Source organism: Adiantum capillus-veneris, chromosome 28 (assembly GCF_014529385.1).
Source record: "Adiantum capillus-veneris isolate H3 chromosome 28, ASM1452938v2, whole genome shotgun sequence".
Classification (NCBI taxonomy): Eukaryota; Viridiplantae; Streptophyta; class Polypodiopsida; order Polypodiales; family Pteridaceae; genus Adiantum; species Adiantum capillus-veneris.
The window spans coordinates 26,791,366-26,818,687 of NC_140958.1; the positions used below are offsets into that span (position 1 = coordinate 26,791,366).

Below are 27,322 nucleotides of genomic sequence, written 5' to 3' on the forward strand. Positions count from 1 at the left end.
TGCTCTTCCCTCCCTCTTTGAACTTATTCAGCTTGGATAACCTCTTCCATGCGGCATAGGATTTCCTATGGCCTTTTCTTTTTGATGGTTCAAAGGTTGCACCATCACTTTCTTCAGAAGGTGAAGAATTTGAAGAAGGTTGAGAAGAGGGTGACCTCTTTCTCGCTTTTTTCTTGTCTTGATCTTCGTCGTCTTCACCATCACTTTCATAAGAGGAAGAGGATGAAGAAGATGGAGAAGAGGGTGTCCTCTTTCTCGCCTTTTTCTTCTCTTGCTTTTTATCATCCCTCTTTGAATTATGGTGTGGAGAAGAGTGTGATGGTCTTCTCCGCTTGGGTGGTGATGGAGAGCGTTTAGCCCGCCGTCTTCGTGGAGCCATCTTCGCTGAGGTGGCGGGAAACTCACTTCTTTCTCGTTCCTTTGATGGAGGCTCTTGAGTTCTCCTTTGGGAAGGAGATGCATCATCAAGAAGTAAATTATTGAGCCCTTCGTATGGATTCTCTTCTTCTTCCCGAATCGGAGAGAGACCTCTTTTGGGAGTCTCACAAGGAGGCTTCCTAGGTGTTCTCTCGTCATGGTGATGAGCTTGGAGAATCCCGTGAGCACGGAGCTGCCGTTGCACTTCACTTTGGAGAGATGGATTGCCCATGGCTTGTTGAAGCCTAGAAACAAGATAGTTAACAAGCATCGGAGCATCATTAGTAGCTTGCTCATTAGCAACATCAAAGTTATCAACATTAATTTCACTCTCTTTACTATTGTCAGCCATTCTAACAACTTCTAGGTGTAAACTTTTTAGGTGTACTTTGGCACTTCAAGCCCTGGTTGCTACTCCTCTTTACCCCTTTAGAAAAAGCACTCAAGCTACTGTACCCGTGGCTCGAATACCATTAATTGCAAGGAATAGAAGAGAGGGTCTTTCAACACCAAAACAGCACCAGCTCTTGTCAAGCTTCTAATAGCTCAATAGTGATTAAGCCGTAGGCAAGCCCCGTAGGATTCGACTATTAAGACCATAGCTCTCGACGGTGATGCCCCGTTAACTGCACGAAGGCAGGCACACTGCAAGGCTGAAAAATCCCTATTCTACTTACTCACAGGAAATTAATAATACCAACCATTTATAGCTAGCTTGAGGACCTCCCTTCTTGAGCAAGAAAAGAGAAACCTTGTTCTCTGATACCAATGTAACATTTAATGGCCTAAAAACTTGTGTGTAGCGGAAATTAGCATGAACATAGTGGGCATTTCATTAGAATAGATTCCTAATGAGAATTACAAGAGTGCTTGGGTGGAGAGAGCAACTAAAAGCATAACACCTAGTTAGATAGCATGAACAATACTTTCAAAAGAGAGAGAAATTAAGCTATTGACAACAGTTGAGGACCGGATTTGCATGGAGCCGGTCCCCCCTCCAAAAGGCTTTGTATTATGGTTTCTCCCATCAAGAGAGACATTGTACAATACAATTCTTTGTGTTCCTTCAAGACTAGCTAGTGCAATGAAGATGAAAGCTTCATGCACTAAGCAAAACACTTAGCAAACACAACATCAATTATCCCCGGTCTCAGACCCAAGACCTCACACACCTTCGAAGATGGTGAGAGCTAGCAGGGTATGAGAGTAGATTGAGAGGAAGAAGGAGTATCTTACGAGAAAGATGTACATCTCCTCACATAATCACTCATATTAGCATAGCTTAGCTTAGTAATTAGCTTGGTAGAGGAGATGAGCATGCATTGAAGCTTGGCTCTTGGTTGGATTTGCATCCACATGCCAAGAGTATGTCGATGTAGGTTTCTATCTCACAAGCTTGGAGTAGGTGATGAGCTCTCGATTAAAGCTTGGGAAGAGATAGTCTTCTTTACTTCTCACATAGACTGTGTGAGAGTGTGTGTGTGATAATACCTTGCAAAAATCAGCCCCCCCTCTCTCTTGGGCGAGCCCTCTTGCTATTTTCTCTTGCTCTACCCTCATTGGACCTCCCCAGGTCAAAGCCAATGACTATTAAGCAGCATAAGTGATAGCCTTCTGACATGTGTGCCCCTTTCCCCTTTTGTGAGAGCTTTAGGTAATTTAATAATTCAACTAAACTCTCATTGGACCCCTTTGCCTCCTGGCCAATAGGAATCAGGCAAGCCATTGGGCTGCTGAATGCTCATTGGACCCCTTGGGAGACTGTCCAATAGTCTTCTAGAGGACTTAATTCTCATTGGTTCTTTTATTAAGTGTTTTTAAATTAATTAAAATAGATTTACTCTAGCCTAATTCTCATTGGTCCACCTCCAAGGCCATCCAATAGAAATTGGGTACACCTTGTGGGCATCATGAGAAAATCATTTAGGAGAATTAGATATTGATTATTATGACAGGTTGATGCCTTGTCATTGACTAGAAGGGCCCATGGTTTGGCCCTTTTTGGTGTTTTCATTTGGGCAAGGATTCGAGGCCATCGAAACTATTGACGATGACCCCCTTTATGCGGAATGAATGTTACCCATATGCATGTCGTGGCTATTGACCCACACTCCTAAGCACTAAATTTGGTGCTTAGTGACTTTAGAGCCTTGCAAATCCCCACATGGTCCAAAGATCATTCCATTGTCATATCAAAGGGCCCTTGGTAGCACCACTACACTAAGGCTGGGTCTAGACGAGTGCGACGGAAGTTTCACCTTTCGCTGTGTTCAGTCGGGACAGTAACATGGTCTTCAACAACGCTCTTTGACATCCAATTGGGATAGCCCACGCTGTTTGACACTTCATATCAGCTGCGCGATCTGGAGTTCAAAGTATGCTGCCTGCAAATCATGCTGATAAAGTGTCTGGAAGAGTTTTCTTCAAGGGGGGAGGGGGCCTACTCAAAGTTTGGTGAGTCCAAAAATTTATAAAACCTTTTTGGTTCAATCAATGTGCGCCACAAGGGACGCACGCTCCTTTGTGCTTTGAACCTAGCATAAAGCCCACATGGTCCAATGATCACTCCATTATCATACCAAAGGACCCTTGGTAGCACCACTACACTAAAAGCCCGCAAGTTCTTAAATGAAAATCCATATTGGGAAGAACATTTGCGGGGGAGAAGATGCGGGATCGGGATCACAAGGCATACAAGTGGCTCAAAGAAGATCTCGTGGATGACCTCCCTTGTGACCAAAGCCCTTAGTCCATCCTTGCCTCGTCACTATATGGCACGGCTCCAACCAGGGGGGATCTATGGTGGGAAAGAGAAGCGAAAATCGCAATGCAATCTCATCCGTCCGTCGACTCAATGAACTGGGGGTGAACTAAGGGAGAACTCGGGGCAAAAAAATGGCGCCCCGAGTTCACTCCTAGTTCATCCGCCTCGTGGGGTGTAGGTCGAGGAACCGGAGACGTCTCGGTTGCCACACGAATGCCCTACCACCACGCTAGCGCGCGTCGCTGCCCATGTTAGCATGGCACCCTAATTTACCCGCCCCTAGTTCACCCCTAGTTTACCCACCTCTAGTTTACCCCCAGTTCACTGCATGATCCGACGGTTGAGATTAAAGCCGCCTCGCTCCCCCCCCCCAAAATTGGGTCCTAGATCCCCTCTGAGCTAGAGCCGTGCCATATAGTGACGAGGGAGGCCATCCTTTCCTTATGCTTTTAGCCACATGATTGTGCGGGCATAGTTTGAAAGATGCCATTGGGTATCGAACCTGGGTAACCACTGAATTACAGAAGCAAACCAGGACAAAAAGACTCGCCCGAGTCCGGCACAGTGAGGTGGTAATTTTAGAGAGAGAACAAAAGCGTCCAGAATCACGGACTCACGGAGCACTACGGAGGTGCTATCGCCCACGAAGAATAGGCTAGGTGGGCACACGTTGTTGATGTTGTCAAAGGTGCAGAGACGCACAGAGGGAGAAGGGAGGGAGGATAGAGCGAGAGAAACACAGAGAAGTGTGTGCAGATGGGTCGCTTTGACATTCCTCATAAAGGCACAAATTTGGAGCCGCTTGAAAGATGGCGCAAGGGTGTTTTCGTCCTCAATGCCGCTCGTCGATTCCGACATACCCTCAATGTGCAGAAGATCCGCGAAGTAGACTCTCTTCCTCGTTCTTCGTTCTTCTTATAAATGCAGGCTTTTTCGAAGTTCAACAAAACGTGAAAGTTTCTTGTTACTTCGTTACCTTTGCGCGCGCGCACGCACACACACACACACACACACACACACACACACACAGGGTACTAAAACTTCACACCTCCCTTGATAATTGTGGTTAATTTCAATTTTGACAGATAGTGGGCCGATAGAAACATCATTATTCCTTGAAGATCACCTTCGATGAGTCAGTCCTCTTGTGGGGGCCAGGTTTTGACTCAGGATAGCTGATACCGGCAGAGCCTCGGTAGACGAATGTAAAACATGTTACTACTCGATGTCAAAGGAGAATGTGTTACAACAAGTCAAGAACACTTCCACAGGCTTCCTGAGAAGACCAATGGCTTCGACCTAAGTGTGTAGTACTTGTTGGGGAGATTTTGGAAAGTTTATGGCGAATAATTCGTTTGACAAGAGTTGTCAAGGAGTACTCTACACTTTCCATTTCAATCAAAACTGCCGATAGCTAATGCAAGGACGTTTCTTGATTGATTTGTCATCTCTAGGCATGTGCAAGTGACTCTTGAAAATCAAGAAAAAAAAACTTCAAGCCCTCAAGCTCCATATCTCTTTCTCCCTCTCCATGTCGCCATGTTCTTGAGCATTGTATATAACCTTTGAATATTTTAACCTTTTCCATTGTATTAGTATATCTTTTAGTGAACATTAGATTGAACATCAGAGAGTATGAGATTCATACGAAAATCAATCTTACTTTTCTTTGTCTTATATTTGCCACATTGTTGGGAGGGCACATTCTTAGCAATGTCTTAAGTTACATTGTCAACTTTTCTCCGTCTATTTTGGGACTTGGTTAGTTCTTAGCATCATAGCGCATGCTTCGAATTGTGAGCAATGGGGTTGTAACTTGTTGCAAATCCTTTTTGTGAAGATTTACATTGTGGCACTTGTTGTGTATCGGTTTGAAGTTCCAACATTGTAGAAGGATGGATCTTGGAGAATGTACATTGATTACGGGGCACTCAACGAGATTATTATCAATACCTGTTCCAAGGGTTGATGACAGATTGCAAGGATCTTCATGCTCTACTTATATGATCGACTCAAAAGTGCATATCATCATATAAGAAAAGCTCTTGCAAAGCTTCTGCAGATATAGATAAAACTGCTTTTAGACTACCTTTGGTTTACATGAATTTTAGGCACCCTTCGGCCTCACTAATGCACCTGGTACCGTTGGCCGCATGATGGATAGCATATTCAGGTTACACAAGTAGTTCATGGGAACCTTTTTTGATGACATCATTGTCTTTTCTAAGTTGGAGGTTGAATACACAGAACCACATCGCACGAGTGCTCTTAGCTTTGAAGGACCATCGGTTGGTAATCAACGCGAAGAAAAGTGAAATTTTTCATGAAGGAGACACACTTTCTTGGTCACATCATATCCAACTAAGGTTTATGCATGGGTCGAGCAAAGGCGGCAGCCATCCGCGGTTGGCTCCATCCCCAAATTTTTCATGACGTGTGTAGTTTCTTGGGATTGTGTTCATATCACCACCTTTATGTTAGAGTTTTGGCATCTCAAGTGAACTGCCCAAAGAGATCCCATTATTTATTTTGGCTTTTAGGTATTATTTTACTTATTTGTCAAAGTCTGGGTAGGGCAATTTATTGAGGTGGGTATATATGTGACCCCTTACCTCCATTGTACATTGTATCAGTTATTTATTGCCAAGGTTGGTTGGTTCAGGAGAGACTCTCTCTCTCTCTCTCTCGTGCTTTCTCCCCTTTGTCTCTACGCTTCCGTATCGTCGTCTTTGACATGGTATCAGAGCTATGTGCTCAGTGACCTTGGGGGAGGACAAGCACCCGTTTGCGGAGAAGAAGGAGGTGTCGCTGCCCTAGCGTTTCCTTATCTCGGTGTAGCGTTCTAAAAACGCTAGGAGCAAAGTCTTTTGGCCTCACAAGCCTTCTCCACCGCCGATGCAGCGTTTCAGAACACAGTCGGTGGGGAGAGCCATTGTAGCGGTGGACGCAACGCTAGTCCTCTTGATTGCATTGCTTGGTCCAACGTTTTGATACGCAATTGCTAGGACTTGATATGGGCTCCTTGATACTGCGTTACCTTGGTAGCGATAGCTTGGAGAGGAGGCTTGGCGCAACGTTTCGAAACGCTTGCAGTGGAAGCTTTAATGTATGCTATGCAAGTCAACGTGGAAGATTAGTTTTTTTTGCTAGCATCTTGATGCTTGCATCTCAAGATGCTGACAACAGAGTTGGTGTACTCCACATTGGAAATTGGTAGTGAAGCGAAGTGCTTGGTATCTGAGGAGTCTTTAGAGGGGGTGCAATGCCCTTAACGGCGTGGAGGGCAAGACCATTGAACGTTTTGGCTTCCCCATCAAGCTCATGGAGCCAAGTGCATACATGTGGACCTTTCTTCTTCTACGACGACCAATTTTGAATCAACACCAATTATTGGCTATGGAAAATGGATCGACCAGTTTTTAGTTAGCGGCCTATGCTCAACCACAGTTCTAAAGGAACAACAAATTGTTTGGCTCGAGATTGTGAAGCCAAAAGAAAATGTATGAGCTCGCTAGAGGACAAAGGCAAAGGCAAGCTTGACAAGGACGGTAGTACTAGAACTCAGTTAGCTGCCTCGACACCCACGAGGTCCAAAAACCAATGTTATACATGTGACTTGATGCTTTGTTTAGCTGGGGAGTTCGAAGCCAAGTACAAAAGCAAGAACTCACAAAGAGAAAAAGGCAAAGACACTAGATTTCTGGTCAGAGTGCTTACAAACCTGTTCTACCTTTGCAGGGTCCAGCTTGCATCGTGTGTAGAAATGATATAACCTAGATAGAAAAAATTTCGACTTCTTAGCTGCAATGTACAACTAACACTTATCTAAACGGGCTAACACCTTCTCTACATTCCATGCACGTTGTTCCCATAATGTAGAAAAAATGAGAATGTTATCAAGAAAAATAAACACACATGCTGATCATGTCACCAAAACGACCTACCATGAGACGGTTGAAAGTATCCACAGCACCTGCCAATCCAAAAGGCATCACAACATACTCCCATTGCCCCCGCTCCGTGCAGAAGGCGGTCTTGTAGATGTTGCCCTTGAATACCCTTACGTGATGGTATCCACTCTTGAGATCGACTCTGCTGAAAACCTTTGTGTCATTGAGTATATCGAGGATATACTCAATACGAGGCATCGAAAACTTGTTCTTGACTATCATCTTGTTGAGTGCCCTGTGATCTACACACAAACGAGAAAATCTCTCTTTCTTGCGGACAAACAAAATAGGAGCAACAAAAGGACTTACACTAGGGCGTATGAATCCCCTTGCCACTAATTCGGTGAGTTGCCGCTCTAGTTCTTCTTCTTGAGACTTGTTCAAGCGGTAGGGAGCCTTGCTGACAGGCTGTGCTCCTTCCATGAGTTCAATGCGATATCCTCCAGGTGCTCGGGAGGGAGATGGGGTGGAAGATTGTAAGGTGCAGCGGAAGTGAAAGTTGAACTTTGCTCAAGATGAGTGCTCCGAAGTGTGCTCAAGGGTTCCTTTTACTTACGGAAGGGAGAGCCTTCTGTTCCTTTAGTGAGAGAGTGCAAGTGATCACAAACAAAGTGGGTAAACACTGTGAATGAAGGTGCTGAGATTGAGAGATAGAGAGAGAAGAATAAGACACCAGAATGTTGTCAAACCCTCCTTCGAAGGCCCCACTCTCTATGGCGAGAGTGGTCTACTATTGATCGCACAAATCTCTACAATGCTTTGGACTTGCCGACGATGAGGACGACGACGAGACGGGCTGAAATCTGAAAACGCTAATGGCTGAAATCTGCAAATCTTTATCTGCTGATTTCTGACTCTATGTCGATGACGACGATGCGATGACGACACGCTGAAAACACAGATGTTGAAATCTGCGTTTTCCGGGCTGAATCTGCAAACTTCAGTGGATCTGACCGTGCGGCGAGGATCTGCTGCGGGAAGGTGAGATCTGCGAGGTTTGGGGGTTCTACTGCGGTGTCTATGTGTTGAAAACTAAAAACACTGAGGCTATGGCTGAATTTGATGTCGTGGATCTACAAAACGCCGAGGCCGATCTGCAAATCAAAAACATTGGGTTGAACTGATGCTTGATGCAAAAACGCTAGGCTAATTGCTGGAGTCTGCTATCGCTGTGGCTGATCTGCAATGCAAAAACGCCAAGGCTGGATTGATGAAAACCGCTAGTCTTGCTGTTGGCTGAAAACGCTAGGTTTTGCTGTCGAGGAAGGTCTTGCTGAGAAGGTGCCTGTTGAACTCTTGTTCCTACTGCCTCTTCTGCCAGAAAGTGCTAGCGCTAGGGTTTCTTATATACATGCTTGTCAAAATTGCCCTGCCCCGTTTCCCAACAAAGTCACTTATTAATAATAAGTGAAAAATGGATAAAAGAGGGAAAATAGGTCTGTGCACTGTAAAAATGCTCCTAATGGGTTCTGACTGTAATCTGATGAACATATTGTGTGCAACCATGGGGATATGCATCTACTCTAAGTGCCTGGACATGCACGGTCTGCGAATAGACTCACAAAAGTGTCAGAACACTTCCTAATCTAACTGAACTGAACTGAACCCTTGTCATGAAGTGGCTTGTCCACGTACACATAGGGTTAGATGTGCACGTGACATCCCCTCCTTTTCAAAGTGAGGTACTCGTACCGAATTGTATGGCGTCGAGGGAGATCACCAACAGTGCCTGAAATCTTGGAAAGGACTCTTTGCCGGCCCACTCTGATGCATGGGTCATGCGATACTTGAACTTCATAAAGGTCTGCAACGCTTGCTTCTTTGGGCCGCGGCGAAAGCGATACAAAGTCATCTATGGCTCCTTCAGTGCTTCAACTTCGTCTAGTCATGCGTCTACCTTCTTCAAGAATCTCCGAGGATGAAAATTCCTGAAACCACTTGTAACAAACTGTCGACGTGTCAAAGCCTTGAAGAAGGGGGGCCAACTTGCAGATGTTGGCCGAGGAGCCTAAACCCTAAGAAGAACAAGTAATAGAAGAAGAAGTCCTACCAACTTATGGGGACCTCGTTCGATGGGGCCCCAAGTGACAAAGGATTAAAATAAAGTAGGACCTGCACACACGCACACACAAACTGATGACGTGGTAGATTTTCGAAAATTGCGCTGACACGATGACGTGGCATGCCGTACGGTTTTCCACGTTTTGCGCTGGCTGAGGACGTGGCAGGTTGTACGGATTTCCGTGATTTACGTTGACAGCTTTTTGGCTTTGCTTTTGGACCAGATGCTTTTAAATTTGAAGGCTTTTTACTGTAAACTGCTTTTGGGTCCTAGGGCCTTTAAATATGAGGTTAGGGCTTATTCTCTGGCATGCTTCCTGGAGAAGGTGCAGAGTCTGAAGTACCGGCTTGTACTGTGTTGATGCAATATAAAGAAATACCGAAAGGGGAGCCAAGGTTTGGGGCCAATACTCTCTGGGGTGGAATTCCGTCACTCCGTGTCTCGTGTCGTCTCTCTCTTTCAGTTGAGTTGTTATTAAAGTGCTAAAATTCTATTCAGTCTGTTCTTTTCTATTGGCACGTGGTGTCCATCTTGTGACAGTGGTATCAGAGCATCAGGCGTGTGCTTTTCTGAAAGCATACCGGTCTCACAAAAGAGCAGACAGAGCTTTATTTGAGGTGAAAAGAGCAGACAGAGCTTTATTTGAGGTATCTTCGCTCTCCAACCCGGACTTATTAGCCACTCCCACCCTTACTTCATCGCGCATCGGGCGCGCTCCCGTCTTCACCGCTCATGTCTTACAGGGCATAAGCCAGTAAGATCACTTGCAAGAGAAGGATCCAAGATTTGTTTCGAGCTGCTATTTTTCTTAGAGACAGTGCCATGCAGATGTTGATGTCTACAGCTACCAAGTTGCACACTTCCAAGGACTTGGCAAGCTTTCAAGAAAACTTTTGCCCGAAGTTATATGGTTTCTGACATCTTCCTTCGGAGTGCAACTTCTGGCAGAGTGGGGTATCCTGAAATGCTTGCCATGGAAACCCTAGCAGATTATAACTTGAAATTTTCTCGACATCTCTCACTAGATGTCTCTTCACGAGCAGATGACCTTGGAGGTCCAGTGCGATTGCTATCTTGGGACTACCATCGCCGCCAAAGAAACACTGCTTGTCCAAGAGCTGATGGACCATGCTGTGCTCGGCTACGACCCTATGGGATGAACCTAACCCTAATTTTTGGTGTAGGTTTCAGGATGGAAAGTCAGTCGACTTTTCGAGCTCGATTGATGTCGAGATTGCTTTTTAAGTTTGAGTTTTGTTTGAACTTGCTAGGTGATCTTGTTTGGAATTTGCTTAAAATGGATGGTATTTGTTTTGAACCTGTTTTGGTGCCGATTTGAATTGTTTGACTCTGGTTTGATACTGGTTTCAAGGATTGGTGATTTTACTCTTGGGTGGAGAAGTGAGAAATACTGTTTTGGTATTGTTTAAACGTCGGAACGACGCAGGCCAATGCCTGGGGAGCGTTTGGTTGTATGCTTGTAAAATAATTGTTGTTGTGACTCCCGGCTCGGACCTGGATGGTTATGTGGGAGGAGTATTAAGGAGTCTGAGTAGTGGTTACTCTCAGCACCTCCAAACGACGCAGGCTGCGGTTTGGGGGGCGTTTGGTTGTAAAAGGCCTCTATATCTCCCGGCCCGGACCTTTTTAGGTTATGTGGGAGGACTGATGAGGGAGTCGTTGAATATCTCCCGGCCCGGACCTTGTTAGGTTATGCGGGAGGAGTGTTCATCGGCGGCTTTATGTTTCTATGTCTTGTAACATGCATATGTAAGCATTTGTGTTGCATTGTGATGTGCCAGCTATTGAATATTCCTAATTGGATGAGATTGCCTGGGTATGTAATTTTTTAGTACATCAAGACACCCGTGGATGATCAGTACGGTCTGGGTGTGATGGCTAATTTTACTACGCTGGAATATCAAGAGTTCCAATCTAGATGAAAGGAGAAGCTAACTCCTTGATCAAAACAACCGAAAGGAGAAGCTAACTCCTTGATCAAAAGAGGAGAAAGGAGAAGCTAGCTCCTTAATAAAAAGAGCAAAATGATTGTCCCTCGGAATGTCCCTCGGAAATTTTTGAGCTAACTTGAGTTATTTTGCAGATATGCTGTAATCGCGGACGATTACTCTCTTTCAAGAAGGGGAGATGTAACAAACTGCTGACGTGTTAAAGCCCTGAAGAAGGGGTCAACTTGTAGATGTCGGTCGTGTCGCGTGTTCTCTCTCTCTTTCAGTTCAGTTGTTATTGAAGTGCTAAAAGTCTATTTAGTCTGTTCTTTTCTATTGGCACGTGGTGCCCGTCTTGTGACACCACTTCCAACACAAAAACATGAACATACCCATTCCATGTAAAGTGACTGGAAAAATTCTAGTCTTCTTTAAAGACTGTGCATGCAATGTAGATGAACATATAGACGGAGTGCCAGACCGTTCATCAAACACATGCAAACAATGGGGTCGAAACTTGTCGTTCGGATCAAAATCAATCAACTGTGGCAAATGGAAATGCCGATGCTTGATGCTCAATTCTTCTTGTGCTATTTCGAATACTGTGTCATGCCAAGGAAGAGACATGGAATGTTAATTCCTTGAATGCAAACATTTCATCTTTTCATGAGTAATCTGCATACATCCGTGCTCATTCATGAGTGAATTGTGTTCATCGTACAATATGCCATGCCTATGAAAAGGGATCACATAAGGACGGTGACTAAAATACAGGAAAGCATCACGAATGAAACACTCGAAGAATGCGTACTGACTAATCATGTGCACACATAATACCTCGACTCGAGAACCAAGATCGGTTCTTCGTGATCTATCGAATCTGCAATGAGGTTAGCTTCACTAGAAAAAGTATCAACTAAACCATCATCCTTGTGAACAATCACATCATTATCCTGCAAATCATCATGCTCATGAATAATCACATCTTGATCATGCAAATCATCATGCTTATTATTATCATGCAATTCATCAGGCTTATCATTATCATGCAAATCATTTGTGTCGTGCTTTGGAGAAGACAAGACTGAGAGTCTCCTTCTCCTGAGTCTTTTCAATTTGCGCCTGCACATTAGAAAAAAGTGGGACCAACTCTTGCATGTGTTGGCCTGTCTGCGCTTCACGCTCTAACCGTCTTTCTTTGCGCTCGCGATCCACTTCGGCTATTCTTTCTTTGTGCTCGCGATCCAATTCTGCGTTTCTTTCTGTGGCCGCCAAGCGCACTTGCTCGCGCTCACGCTCTATGGCTGCCATTCTTTCTTCGTGCCACACTTCTCGTTGTCTACTTTGTCGTATCATCATGTCCATCATCGACTTGACCAAAGCCTCCATAGGATTTGGTGCAATCCTTGGCGTAGATGGGGAAGGGGGAGGTCAGAAAAACATCCTGGTGGGGAAAATTCTTTGTCGCCACCTCCATGCTCATCACCTCCATGCGAAGTATCCATTCCGCTTCGGGTGATGACCATACACTGAAGTCTTGGGTTCTTAAGTTCACGGGTTCTTGTGGGTCTTGGGTTCTTGGATTCTTGAGTCTTGAGGTTCTTGAGGATCTTGAGTCTTGAGGTTCTTGAGGTTCTTCTTTTGCTTGCAATCTGTGTTAGAGAAGGATCTTCTCTTACCCGAGCTCTTCTCTTTCCCGCGGGCGCACCCCTTGGCGGCTTTGCGCTCACACCAAGGTTGTTTTTTCCCACCTCATGTCGATTGGCCGGCCGCTAAGTGCACGGTCCGCTCTCAATGAGTGAAAAGAGAAACAAGGGGAGGCTGGACAAGCCCTTCTTTAGTCACTCTTCAAACACGATTAGGAATCGACACGCCAAATTGCACTTGAATTACATGCCACCGCAACAAGCAAAAAAAATTCTTCTGTGTTCTTTCCTTGAGTGATACAGAACACTGCCAAAGCTCTGATACCAATGTAAGGTGCAACGGAAGTAAATGTTGAACTTTGCTCAAGATGAGTGCTCCGAACTGTGCTCAAGGGTTCCTTTTACTTACGGAAGGGAGAGCCTTCCTTTCCTTTAGTGAGAGAGTGCAAGTGATCACAAACAAAGTGGGTAAACACTGTGAATGAAGGTGCTGAGACTGAGAGATAGAGAGAGAAGAATACGACACCAGAATGTTGTCAAACCCTCCTCCGAAAGCCCCACTCTCTACGGCGAGAGTGGTCTACTATTGATTGCACAATCTCTACAATGCTTTGCACTTGCCGATGATGAGGACGACGACGACGACGAGATGGGCTGAAATCTGAAAACGCTAATGGCTGAAATCTGCAAATCCTTATCTGCCGAATTCTGACTCTATGTCGGCGATGACGATGCGACGACGACGCGTTGAAAACGCAGATGCTGAAATCTGCGTTTTCCGGGCTGAATCTGCAAACTTCGGTGGATCTGACCGTGCGGCGAGGATCTGCTGCGGGAAGGTGAGATCTGCGAGGTTTGGGGGTTCTACTGCGGTGTCTATGTGCTGAAAACTGAATACGCTGAGGCTATGGCTGAATCTGATGCCGTGGATCTGCAAAACGCCGAGGCCATCTGCAAATAAAAAACGCTGGGCTGACTGATGCTTGATGCAAAAATGCTAGGCTAATTGCTAGAGTCTGCTACCGCCGGGGCTGATTGGCAATGCAAAAACGCCAAGGCTGGATTGATGAAAAACGCTAGTCTTGCTGTTAGCTGAAAACGTTAGGTTTTGCCACCGGGGAAGGTCTTGCTGAGAAGGTGCCTGTTGAACTCTTGTTCCTACTGCCGCTTCTGCCAGAAAGTGCTAGCACTAGGGTTTCTTATATACATGCTTGTCAAATTGCCCTACCCAGTTTCCCAACAAAGTCACTTATTAATAATAAGTGAAAAACAGGGAAAATAGGTTTGTGCACTGTAAAAATGCTCCTAATGGGTTATGACTGTAATCTGATGATCATGCTGTGTGCAACGATGGGGATATGCATCTACTCTAAGTGCCTGGACATGCACGGTCTGCAAACAAACTCACAAAAGTGCCAGAACACTTCCTAATCTAACTGAACTGGACCCAACCCTTGTCATGAAGTAGCTTGTCCACGTACACATAGGGTTAGATGTGCTCATACTTCTTAAACAAACCTGAATATCGTTCTTGAGTCTTGAGGTCGTGTGTCATTGGAGTGGCATACATGAATGCTGCTTGAGCTCCTCATCGTAGCTCACGCTTAGCCTGCACATGAGAAATTAGAGGTAAACAATGCAAGCCGTGCTCACCACGGGAGAGGCACCTTCCGGTGAGAGAATGAGCGTGTTCTCTTTCCAATTAATTTGTGGATCGTGCTCACGAAACCACTTAATGCCGAGAATCATATCACATCCTGTGAAAGGTGAAACAACGAATTTGCGGCGGAAAGATGCCAACTGAAGAGAGATAACACACTAGGACATTCCTGCGTGATTAAAGAGTGCATGCAGAGAGCAAATCCAGACACCTTGATAGGAGCCGCTGGAGTAACTTCTAAGCGGCCCTCTTTACAAGAGAATCACTAACCACATCATGCATACTACCATAGTCAAACAAGATCACAAGAGGCTGACCATCACATGACCATAACACTTAAAGAGAGATAATCAAGATGGTCATGAGAAACTTGTGGTGTACTACTTGGGTCGATCAAGACACTGACAGAAGATGTGGGTTCTGTGGGTGCTTTCTTAGGACAATCTTTTTTCATATGACCCTTAGTGTGACTTTGAAAACATCTTCCTTCTAAACGGTTCGCCCTTCAAGACTTAACCATCCTCCTACTATTCCTTGAGCAGATTTTTCATCAGGTATCAATTGGGGTTTATCTTAAGGTTTAGCCTTTCCTTTATTATCATTGTGAGAGGTGAAGAGTTCTGTGCTTTAAGTGTAGAGGAAGACTGAGAAGAAGAAGAATACCGGTATGCTTACCATTGTTCTTACCAATTTGTTGGGTCTGAGGGTTCTGCGAGGTACTTTGAGATGACTTTTTCTCCTTGGGCTTACTTTTGCTGTGCTTCATTTCTTGTGTGAGAGCTATCGCCACTGCGGTGTTATAGTCCGTAGGGTTGAAGACTTGCACATCGAATTCGATGGACTCTTCCAACCCAAAAAGGAAAGCCTCCTTGCATTGTGCATCCAATTTACGCAATTGAATACCAATTTGTAAAATATGGTTAGAAATTGACATAACAGGAGTGCCATTTTTCTTAAGGCCGCGTCAATCTTCTCTTAACCGATCAAGGTACTGCGGTGGCATAATACGAGCCTTGAGCTTGTTTTGGAAGTCCACCCAACTGAAAGAGAGGGGTACGCCATCCGCAACATGCTCAAGATGCTCAGCCAATTGTGCCTCCTGCAAAGCTTGATACCAATTAATGGCATCACCCGTTAGATACATGGCAGCAATCAAAACCTTACTGTTGCTGGCTTTCTTGTTAGTGGCAAAGTAAGCATTAAATTGATGCAACCAAGAATGAATCACACAAGCATCCATCTTACCATCATACTTATTGAATGTCAACTTCTCAGTGACTGGATTGTTGGAGTCGTCGTCTCTACCTGTGCTATGTGATGACTTGCCGGCCTCTTCAGCAGCTTGCTCTTCGGGGAGAGTACGTATGGGATCAACTCTTTCATGCGTTGGTCTCGTTGCGCCTCTCGCTCTAACTCCATAGCCTCTCGCTTTTCTTCAGCCGCTATGCATTGAGCTTCGCGTGGGTGCTCACGCTTGATATCCATAGTTGCCCTCTTTTCTTCAACCTGATGAGCGCGCAGTAGTGTGTGCAAGTGATAGAGCACGCGGAGATGTGTAGGGCTTGTGCCTTGGAGAGGTGGCGATGGCCTGCAGAAGAAGGGCGCTAGAGAACGAAGAAGGAGAGAGAGAGAGAGAGCGCTACACGATATCTTGAGGGAATAAGTGTGTGAGCAAATTGGCTCACATTCCCTTTATTAAAGTATAGGACCATCTTAAGTTAGTGGCCAAGTTCAATGTGAACTTGGCCAAAGGTTAGTAACCTTTTAAAATGTACATAAAAGGGGTCATTTGGGCCTTTAATTCAACAACCTCCCACTTAAAGGCATAAATGGCGCCTTTAAGCTACGTGACTCCCACTATCTGTATGCATAGCTGATGTTGTGCTTTGGGTAAGCACTTAGTGAGAGCATCTGCAGGATTTTGTGATGTATGGACCTTAACCAATGTAATAAGGCCATCCTCAAGCACTTCTTGAATGAAGTGATACCGCACATCAATATGCTTTGTGCATGCATGAAACATGGCATTCTTTGCCAGACATATGGCACTCTGGCTATCACAACCAAGCATAGGTGCTTTGTTAGGCAAACCAAACTCACTGCATAGACGTGCTAACCAAATGGCTTCTTTGGAAGCCTCAATGGCTGAAATATATTCAGCCTCTGTAGTAGACAATGTAACGATCTTTTGCAATCTAGAACACCATGAAACAACACCTCCTGTAAGAGTAAACACATAGTCACTTGTGGATTTCCATGTATCCACATCACCAGCCATGTCAGAGTCACAAAATCCCTTTAACTCCAATGGTCCTTTACCATAGCAGAGGCATTTGTTTTTAGTCTCTTTCAAGTACCTCATAATGGACTTCCTCCTTTGTGCATAAACATTCTTCTTCTCTGTCTTGCCTCTAACCATGTTGGCAGAGTTGCCTCCCTCTCCACCTGCTTTCCTCCTGATTTCCTCATTCAAGATAGAATCCCTAACACCATCAAAGCAAATTGGGGTTATTCGACAATGAAACCACCAATGTTTCCCATGAATCAGGTAAGGTCATAAGCAAGAAGATAGCTTTCAACTTGTCATCAAAAGGAGGCAAACCTGAATCCTGTAACTGCGACAAAGTACCTGTAAACAACGAAAAGTGCTGTGTAGCGCTCTTGGATTCATCTAGTTGCATGCCAACAAGTTTTCGTATCAAATGCACTTAGTTTACAGGCGTTGTATTCTTATACATCGCCTTTAACATCTCCCACACATCAAAAGCATTTGTGAGACCTTTCAAATCAATGACTATCTCATTGGTCATGGCCATTTTAATGTATGTAACTGCCTTCCTGTTCAGGCTAACCCATGCTTCATTTGACATATTCTGTGGCTTTACTTGTTGAAGTGCCCCTTCACAATCCTTAAGAAATAGGATTCCCTGGATCCTGTCTTTCCAAAGGTCGAAACCTGTTCCATCGAACCTCCTAATCTCGAAGAGGTTCTTCACATCTGAAGAAGATGAGGCCATAGTTGCACGAATAAGAGGGCTAATACGCTGAATTTTTGGGCAAAATGCACAAAAACCGAAGTATAACCTCACAGAAGTGTGCACTACAGCTCCAAATGGTCACAGGAGCAATTTGGGGCAAAATGGGTCGATTTAGGCACAAAAAACAATTTCTGAAATTTATGCGCAGGAAATTTCAGCAAGTGAATTTGTGCTCAAAAACAACAATTTTAGTTGTTTTTAGCCTCATAGAACATACATAAGGCTAATGCACAGCCTTTAGAAGCATGTATGAGCAAAAGCCCCAATTTGTAGCATCAAATTGCACAAAATTGAGCCACAAATGGTCATACATAGCCAAAACTTGTCAAATGTGCATAGATTCCAACAATTTGCACTTTTTTCAATGTAGATGCATCAAAAATACACTTGCAAAAACCTGCATAAATCTGAAATTAGCTGAAAACACCTGTTTTGGGACCTGTTTTTTGGCAATTTCTTTGTTTTCGGGTAGCAGGGATCTAGTAAAGATGTTCCCACACCTTAATACATGATTTGCAAAACCTGTATTTTGCTGTCATAACCTGTAATTTGCTGATTTTGACCTAATTTCAGCTTGTTTTAGGTCAATTTGACTTGCCGGGAGCCCTCAAGTGTCCGGGGACGAGTCCTTTGGCGATAAAATTGCAAAATCTCGCGTGAAAGTTGACCTCCTTGGCTGAAAATCAGCGTTTGTAGGTTTAGAAGCAAACACTTCCTAGGCTGTCCTAAAGCCTAGAAGTAGGAGTTACATCTTGTCCACATGCAGATAGGGTTAGATGTGCACGTGACAAGCACAAAGTGGTAGGACTCTTACAGCCTTTACCTATATCGGATCGACCTTGGGAAAATATAGCAATGGATTTTATCTTTGATCTTCCAAGGACTCAGTGGGTATGATGGTATTTGAACCATAATCAACAGAATCAGCAAGCAAGCTCATTGGTACCAGTAAAGAAGACATGGAAGGCCCATCACTTGGCTAAGCTTTCGTCTCACATATCTTGAGATAACATGGCATGCCTAATCATTAGAGACCCCAGATTCACCTGCTTGTTTTGGTCAGCAATGTGGGAGAATATAGGCACGAAGCTTAAAGTCTCTTTGTTGTTTCATGCATAGACCGATGTGCAGACGGAAATAGCCAACTCAGTGGTTTTGGATTTGTGGAAGTCCTATTCTTCTAACAATAAGACTCAATGGGAGAAGCATTTGCCATTGGTGGAGTTTTCTTACAATAACATTGTTCACACATCATCTACGGGGAAGCGCCATTTGAGATTGTCAAGGGTGTCAGGAAAGTTCCACCTATTTTGTGCACCAAGGACAACATTTATTAAGCAAATCAGCGCGCATAGGATCTGGAGATTGCTTTTGCCAAGGTGAAGAAGGCTTTGGAGAAGTCTCAGCTTAAGAAGGTAGTAGACAAGCATCGACGCAACTTGTAGTTGAAGGAGAATGATGGGGTGCTATTTTGGTTTGAGAAAGCATGCCTATGAAAGAGGAAGGGTAAGAAGAGGCTTTTCCCGAAGCTTAGTATGGGATACTATGGGCCTTTCTAGATTTAGGAAAGTATAAACGATGTATCCTTTTGATTGAAGTTGCTAGATAGGATTCACAATGCTTTTCATGTGAGTCTTTTGAGAGATTTCAAGGGTGAGGTGCCAACAGTTAGGAGCTAGAGCAACAACCAGAAGTAAGTTTTCGTTCCAAAATAGGTCCTAGCAGAAAGGTAAGTGGTCTGCTGATATTTGATCAAGTTGAGGAACCATCCAACTCTTGATGCAAAGTGGATGGAGGAGGAGGACTTAGCAGATACTCCTTGGTTACTAGAGTTGTATCTTGAGGCTTTTGATCTAACTCCGACTATTCCCCGGAAGTGCACGTCGAATCAACAGGTTGAATCTGGTGTGGTGTGTGATGCACAAGAGCGGAGCCACTCTACTCCTCTCTCTTTTCAGTTCAGTGATCAGTTTGTTCCAGTTTCTGTTTGTGTGATATTGTTGATTTCTACTTGGATGTCCAAGCCGGTTGCACCACCATCACCCCCACCACCACATTGTCCTACTCTCAATCCCATCGTAGGACCCTATCCCAGGTATCCGGCTTACTTCCCATCTTTCCCTCTATCCATGACTCATTCTTTGTATGCATGAATGCAATTAGGCATAGAAAAGGTGAGAAGTTAGAACAAACACCAGCCATACAAAGGTCCTAACATCAAAGTAGCAAGAGTTGATCTCAACATATTCCCCTTGAGACGTGCAAGGGAGAGTATAAGTTACAATCAGCAGCCATGTTAAGGAAAGGAGAGGTAAAGTTCCTACCTTTTGCTGTGAGGTGCCCCTCTTTAAAGAACTTTTGCTTTTGGCACATCTTCTTGTTAGGTACTCTTGTTACTCGGGCTGCAGGCACCGGTCTCCACCTGCTTTTTTCACTTTAATTGCCTTCGATTTCTGAGATAATTTATTCATGCATATTTGGGCCTTTTCATAAACCTTTTTATGCTGTTTGCGCAGTCTCTCTCGTTCTTACTGCCTTGCATTGAACATTGCCTTAAATTGCCCCTTGCATCCACCTTACACCTCAACATCATCTATTTGAAAGGGCGCTTGCTAAACTGCCTAGATCGGAGGGGAAAGCTGGCTTATCTTTTGAAAGTTACATTGGTAGACCATGGTTTAATGGTCTGTGTCTTTTCGCTTTGTTGATGCTGTATCATTTTGCAGGCCCAGGAAAGGAGAAACTTCAAAGTTGCTGTTCTAGTTACCCAGGCAGCCTTGATCTTTATAGGTATTTACCTTCGTGATTTTGATCCCTTACGTTTGCTCTTGATTCTATGCATCTATATTACTTGACTATTACATATATTGCCACGTAGTGCTGTTGAACTGCTTGTGGATTCAAAGAAAAGCCTTTTTGGCAGAAATACTAATGCTTATATCTGTGCTGTTTTAGGAACGAGGTTCAAGGTTGCTGCTCAGATTCTGGAATACCTCCAGGGAAATCATGAGCTATATGAGAAGCTGGGAGGGCTTCAAGGTATTAGTAGCAAACTAGATATTGGTGATTTGGATAGTGGAATCCTCGGCACTGATGCAGATGTCAAAGAGAGAAAAGAGGACTTTGGTGAAAATAAATATGACGAAAAACCTCCTCGTGGTTTCTGGGTTTTTGTCTGGGAAGCTTTCCATGATCTGACACTTATTATATTAGTAGTATGTGCAGTGATCTCCTTGGCTGTCGGCATCTTATCAGAGGGGATAAGCACAGGATGGTATGACGGTGTTGGAATACTTGCCAGCATTTTGATTGTTGTGTTTGTCACAGCTATAAGCGATTATAGACAGTCCCTACAGTTTCAGGAATTAGAGAAAGAGAAAAAGAAAGTGAAAGTTTCTGTGATTCGCGGTGGGACAAGGAGGACCATTTTCAACCATGAGGTTGTAGTGGGTGACACTATAGTCCTCTCAACTGGTGATCAAGTTTCTGCAGATGGCATTTATGTCTCAGGAAACTCCTTAACTATCGATGAGTCAAGTTTGACAGGGGAGAGTGAGCCAGTGCATCCTAGTGCAGAGAAGCCTTTTCTTCTGTCTGGAACCATGGTTCAAAATGGAGAGGGTAGGATGCTAGTGACAGCAGTAGGAATGAGAACAGAATGGGGAAAGTTGATGGCAAAGCTAAGTGAAGGCGGCTCTAGAGAGACACCTTTACAGGTCCGCTTGAATGGTGTTGCAACTATAGTGGGAAAGATTGGTTTGGGCTTTGCGGTGACAACTTTCCTTGTCCTTATGGTAAGGTTTGTCATTGCACGGTTTAATGAAGGATGGGATAATTGGAGATCAGAATATCTACTTCAAATTGTGAATTATTTTGCAACCTCAGTGACAATCCTCGTTGTGGCTGTGCCAGAGGGGCTTCCACTGGCTGTAACCTTGAGTCTTGCTTATGCCATGAAGCAGATGATGAAGGATAACGCTCTTGTAAGAAACTTGTCAGCATGTGAGACAATGGGTTCAGCTACATGCATTTGTAGTGATAAAACAGGGACATTGACCACTAATCATATGACTGTTGTGAAAGTGTGCTGTTTTGGGTTTGTAGAGGCTGCAGACAAGGTAGCTAGAAAGCTTTCAGACGAATCCAGGGGACTTTTTTGTGAGGGGATATTTTTGAACACAAGTGGTGAAATTTCTGAACGTGATGGCCACCATGAAGTACATGGGTCACCCACTGAATCTGCAATCCTGGAGCTTGGGATGTCCTTGGGTGGACATTTCAGAAATGTAAGGTCACGTTATCATATTGTACGAGTTGAGCCTTTCAGCTCTGCAACGAAACGAATGCTGACTTTAGTCAAGTTGGACAATGGAAAATTTAGGTCTTATTGCAAAGGTGCTTCTGAAATTGTGCTTAGCATGTGTGGTTATAAAATTGACGAAGGTAAGACAAAAGCTCCTCTTGACAGCGAAGAGAAACGAAAGTTGGAAGAAGTGATCAGAACCTTTGCCCGTGAATCACTCCGCACATTGTGCTTGGCCTTCATAGACCTTGACTATGCACCAGGTGACGACGAAGAGCTTCCCACAGCAGGCCTTACCTTCATGGGAATTGTTGGTATCAAGGATCCTGTTCGACCTGGAGTAAAGGAAGCTGTACAGCTCTGCTTCAAAGCTGGTATAAAAGTGCGTATGGTTACTGGGGATAATATAGAAACTGCGAGTGCCATTGCTAGAGAATGCAATATTCTTACGGAGGATGGGATTGCTATAGAAGGTCCTTCCTTTAGGAACTGGAGTCCTGCCGAAATGATGGAAAAAGTTCACAAAATACAGGCAAGTTCCACGCCTAGTTTTCCTCTGTACTTCTGTTGCTATCCTGCCTCCTTTCACATAGTTTTCTTGAATTTTATTTGATTGAATCTTATGCCATTAGATTGGATGCTTCAAATTTATGGGGATTCATGGAATATGTATAAAACTTTTTTTATATTAGACCCAGTATCATGTAAAACATTCATGAGCTCTTAGTATAAAAGATTTAGTGAAGGGAATCATGGATCTCTTCTTGAGAAGAAGAACACTTCTTGATGTAACAGAACAAGTCCGGTGGTAAGCATCATAGAAAACAAGCTTCGTTGTGAGATCTAGCCTCTTTATGCAACTTAACTAATCTTCTTTGCTAATCTTGAATCCTTGTCTTTCAATCTCCACAAATCATTTTTGTGCTAATTTTTCCTATTTAATACTTCTTTTAGTGCTAGGCTTCATCATGACTGAGTCTGCCCTACATCTCTAGAGTTATGACAGAAACTCGGTATGCAGATCTTTTTATTGATGATATGCTCACCCACATTTGGGCATTGCCGATGCTAGTGGGGATGTCGTAGTATTTAGTCAATACTATGCATGATGGAGTTGATGGTATCCCACCCCAGAAGTTTAACACATGCGGTAACTATCTTTTTGCAGCGCTTGATATGCAGTGATGCACGGACCAACTTAGAAGTTGTCAAAAATGGAATTTTTGTATGTGGTCATGCAATTTGAGTATCAAGGATCAAACCTATAAGACTTGAAGGAAATCAAAGTCCGTTTGGGTTTTTCCCACAAAAAATGTTTGTCAGGCGTCAAAAATGTCCAAAAATGGCCCTAAAAAGGTCTAAGCCCTTTCCGTTAGGGGTGAAGTGTCCTGGATTCATCTTGGTATAACTTTGTTGACAGCATTGTAGAAAGGTCCTTCCCAGTAGAAAGTATATATATTTATTTCCTCCATTTTAACTTCTAGTGTTTTGCTTACAGGTGATAGCAAGGTCGTCACCATTAGATAAACTGAAGCTTGTAGAGTATTTAAAAAGTGAGAATGAGGTTGTGGCTGTTACTGGTGATGGCACAAACGATGCTCCTGCTTTGCATGAAGCAGACATTGGACTAGCCATGGGTATTGCTGGAACAGAGGTAAATATTGATTAGGCATATGTTGCAATTCTTGACATTCTCATCGAGATATTGCACCTACCTTTCTTATGAGGATGCAGCGAAACATTTTCAACATGCCTGAACCATTTAAATGTGTGAGTGCAGGTTGCAAAGTCAAGTGCAGATGTCATTGTTCTGGATGATAATTTCACAACAATTGTCAATGTGGCTATGTGGGGTCGATCTGTGTATATTAACATCCAAAAGTTTGTGCAATTCCAGCTCACTGTAAACCTTGTGGCCTTGACCATAAATTTTGTGTCAGCATGTGTTACAGGTAACCTATTGCAGCATCATTTTCCTTTTTTTTGTGATTACTGTTTAACTAAGTAGGCGATTTTCAGCCACAAATAGCAGTTTTTAACATTGATAAGCACTACAAAAACACTAAGCTTTACAAGATTTTTGAGTAGCGATTTCCAACGATTGTGCTGTTTGTATGGTACTTTTACTTCGTTGCTCGAACGAGTAAAGGATTGCTTTCCCTTGAGAGAACTACCAATAATGCAACATAACTCACAGGTTAAGCAGGCTTCCTTGTCATAATGTTGCTGCGGAAGAATGAGGGCCTTTGAAGTGTTTTTCTTTGATAGAAAGTCTTGCACTGAACCCCTTCATTTGTAGGACCAAATAAGTCTATCGTTGCTTTTGCTATGATGTCGCAACAGACAGAATATGAAGGCCTTTTTTGGATTCAGCTAGCCAAGTAACTGTTATTTTTGGCAGGTGAAGCTCCTCTAACTGCAGTCCAGCTGCTATGGGTCAATCTTATTATGGACACTTTGGGAGCATTGGCATTAGCAACAGAGCCTCCTTACGAGGCATTGATGGAAAGACCACCAGTGGGTCGAAAAGGGAGCTTCATAACCAATGTCATGTGGAGGAATATCATTGGACAGGCTATTTACCAGTTGATTGTTTTGTGGGTCCTTCAATTTCTTGGAGAACAGTTGCTACGTCTGCGTGGTGAGGATGCAGATAGCATCTTGAATACAATGATCTTCAACAGCTTTGTTTTCCTACAGGTGGGTCTAATGGTTTTTGTTACTTACATGCTTTTGCCTCTTAGATCTGTTTGTTTTGGCCATAATACAACAGGTTTTCAACGAGATCAACTCGCGAGATATGGAAAAGCTGAATGTGTTCTCCAGTATTTGCACAAACAAAGTCTTTGTTTCTGTCCTCCTATTCACAGTTGCCTTTCAAGTCATCATCGTCGAGTTTCTTGGGAATTTTGCGGACACGGTACCGCTCAGCCCTCTGCATTGGGGGATAAGTGTTTTGTTAGGATTTGGCAGCATATTTGTAGGGTTTCTGGTAAAGCTGATACCTGTTCCTTCAAAGCCAATAACAGAGTTTCTACCATGGGGAAAAGGTAGAGGAGAGAACGATGAGTATAGAGCACTTCCTTCAACTGACCCGCAGTAAGTCCCATTGCTGAGATGCAGGGTGACCTGTCCATTGAGGCTTTTGTCGTTTATTCCTTTGTACTTCTCTTGACTTAAGAAGAGAGAGAAACAGAAGTTTTCCATGGCTTCCATAGTCAATTGTGGACTGCCGTTGCGTGTTATAATCGTAAATGCCTTTGTGGAATGGCCTTGTACATCCACAAATTGCTGTGGCTTGCGAGTGCAGATTTTGTGTGAGATTTCATGTCTGCTTTTTGCAAGAAAGCATTAAGCAGACCCTTTTTTTGGCGGCTTTGCTTGTCGATAATAATACGAAACGGATGAATACTTGCCTTTGTGTTTGGCTTCCATAACAGTCACCAAACTTGCAGGCTCTGTTTGGTGTTAAGTCTGTGGCAGATTCTTTAGAACAGATTAACCATCTGGTCATTTATGTCTATCTGATAAAGAAATAACGCTATTGTTTGAGGCATTATGTAATATATGACTCAAGCTTGCTGTTAAGCTTAATTTTAAAGTTTCTCTTGCTTTTAATGAACCACGCTATGGTCATCGCTCTAGAAGGGTATAAATGATATGTTTCAGCTTTTTATATAGTCATATAGGATGTATTAGGGAGATTTAAAGGGTACAAGTCAAGAGGAGTTGGCCTAGCAAATGTGAGGGGCTTCAATGCTGGTGTGGGGTGAGTGCAATCCTGTAAAACTAGTGGATGTAAAGGGATAGTTTCCTACAACGTTAAAACTCTCGTCTGCCCCCCCCCCCCCCCCCCCCCCCCCCTTTTGCATGCACAAAAAAAAGCCACTACCATGTCAATGAATGCTAGCTCAGTTGATAGAGCAAGAGCTTCTTGTGTCCACGGTCTTGGGCTCAAACCCCCTTGATAGCTTGTGTGGCCTTTAGGGGGTGTTCCCTAAGTCTACATGATGGTTTGGCCTACCTTACCCGGCTAGGATGTTCCACGACATGGAGACGTTTGTGAGTTGTAATTTCAAGTTGTAGGTATCTCTCCATGTAAACAGTGCTACTTTAATTAACAAGGATGTTTCCGTCATCTTTGATTTCAATAGGCAAGTTTTGTTGGGTAATCTTCTGTATAATAAGTGCTAAATTTGGCAAAGGCAATCCCCTAGTAGTTTTCAATTTGATTTCAATTTGAGTTCTTAAAGGCTACCCATGCATACCTATGACAAGTATAAAGATATTTTGCTATTGTCTATTTCATGAAGAGAGGGCATAGTACTTAGGTGGCCTTGTCATACGACTTGTCACAATGTGCTTGTTGTTGGTCTATTGGCATAGATACATGTGCGTGGAGATGAGACAAATTAAATTGCAAATGTTTGTGTCCTCCTCAAATAAGGACAAGGAACAAAAACAATAACTAGAGTGCTTCGTTAGCTATGTTCCATCAAATTGAGATCGAACAAAATATTGGAAAGTGAGAGAGAGAGAGAGAAAGAGAGAGAGAAGAGAGAGATTTCATGAAAGAGTGTTAGATTTTTTAACTTGAGAGTGTTTGGGATACCGATCGTCGTGGTTTAGTGGTGTACTTCCGCATAAATTGGTTACCGATTGTAGTGCTTCAGAGGGGTACCTCGCCAAAAACCACAAGGAGTGTTGAGAGTTTTGTCAACCTCAATGTTCATGATCATAGAAGATGTCAATGTTATTAATTGTTTGTTATTCCATTTTTATTAAAAAAAAAAAAGAAAACATGCAAGTCTCCTTGCATGGGGGAGTTTGCACAATCCTCTCCCATTTTTATAATACGAGAGAACGTGCCTTTCCCACGGCAGCGTGCAATTTTTAGTGTGTTCATTAATTGTATTCTCAGTGTCAAAAATCAGAAAATGATAATGTTTACTCACCGCGCGATTGAATGTCTATCGCCAATGGACTTCCTTGCATCAATGATGTTGGGCATCTCCTGCACTTAACCCGTTGCAAGAGACGACATCCCAGAGGCTGCATTCTTGCCTTGGCTTTAGAAAGCTATAGAGAGCCTTGCATCTCCTTGCAAGCTTGTAAAAATAGCCAAGAGTCCACGCTTCGGCCCTTCTCCCTGTGCGTATCGCCGTCCTAGGTGCATCGACAAAACGATGGAGCTTGCACAGTCCTCCCCAATTTTTATAATACGAGAGAACGTGCCTTTCCCACGGCAGCATGCAATTTTTAGTGTGTTCACTAATTGCATCAAATGGGGGAGTTTGCATAGTCCTCCCCAATTTTTATAATACGAGAGAACGTGCCTTTCCCACGGCAGCGTGCAATTTTTAGTGTGTTCATTAATTGCATTCTCAGTGTCAAAAATCAGAAAATGATAATGTTTACTCACCGCGCGATTGAATGTCTATCGCCAATGGACTTCCTTGCATCAATGATGTTGGGCATCTCCTGCACTTAACCCGTTGCAAGAGACGACATCCCAGAGGCTGCATACTTGCCT

General features: G+C 43.6%; 1 protein-coding gene across 2 annotated transcripts; it reads left to right on the top strand.

The window, feature by feature from the left end:
* Positions 1-3,749: 3,749 nt before the first annotated feature.
* Positions 3,750-25,210, top strand: LOC147420203 (putative calcium-transporting ATPase 11, plasma membrane-type). Of its 2 annotated transcripts, XM_086504772.1 has the most exons (8): positions 3,750-4,066; positions 20,213-20,276; positions 20,442-22,321; positions 23,288-23,443; positions 23,570-23,741; positions 24,191-24,489; positions 24,563-24,709; positions 24,819-25,210. In XM_086504772.1, the coding sequence occupies exons 1-8, from the start codon at positions 3,938-3,940 to the stop codon at positions 24,903-24,905; spliced, it is 2,934 nt and encodes a 977-aa protein (XP_086360898.1). In that variant the 5' UTR covers positions 3,750-3,937; the 3' UTR covers positions 24,906-25,210. The 2 variants fall into 2 exon arrangements, with proteins under 2 accessions (XP_086360898.1, XP_086360897.1); XM_086504771.1 differs by having other exon boundaries at positions 3,751-4,066; positions 24,563-25,210.
* Positions 25,211-27,322: the final 2,112 nt, after the last annotated feature.

Excerpts from the sequence above, each read along its gene's own strand:
- LOC147420203 (XM_086504771.1), top strand. The coding sequence starts at position 3,938 with ATGGGTCGCTTTGACATTCCTCATAAAGGCACAAATTTGGAGCCGCTT. Across the intron at positions 22,322-23,287 it reads AAAAAGTTCACAAAATACAG|GTGATAGCAAGGTCGTCACC; the intron begins GCAAGTTCCACG and ends TTTTGCTTACAG. Across the intron at positions 23,742-24,190 it reads TGTGTCAGCATGTGTTACAG|GTGAAGCTCCTCTAACTGCA; the intron begins GTAACCTATTGC and ends TATTTTTGGCAG.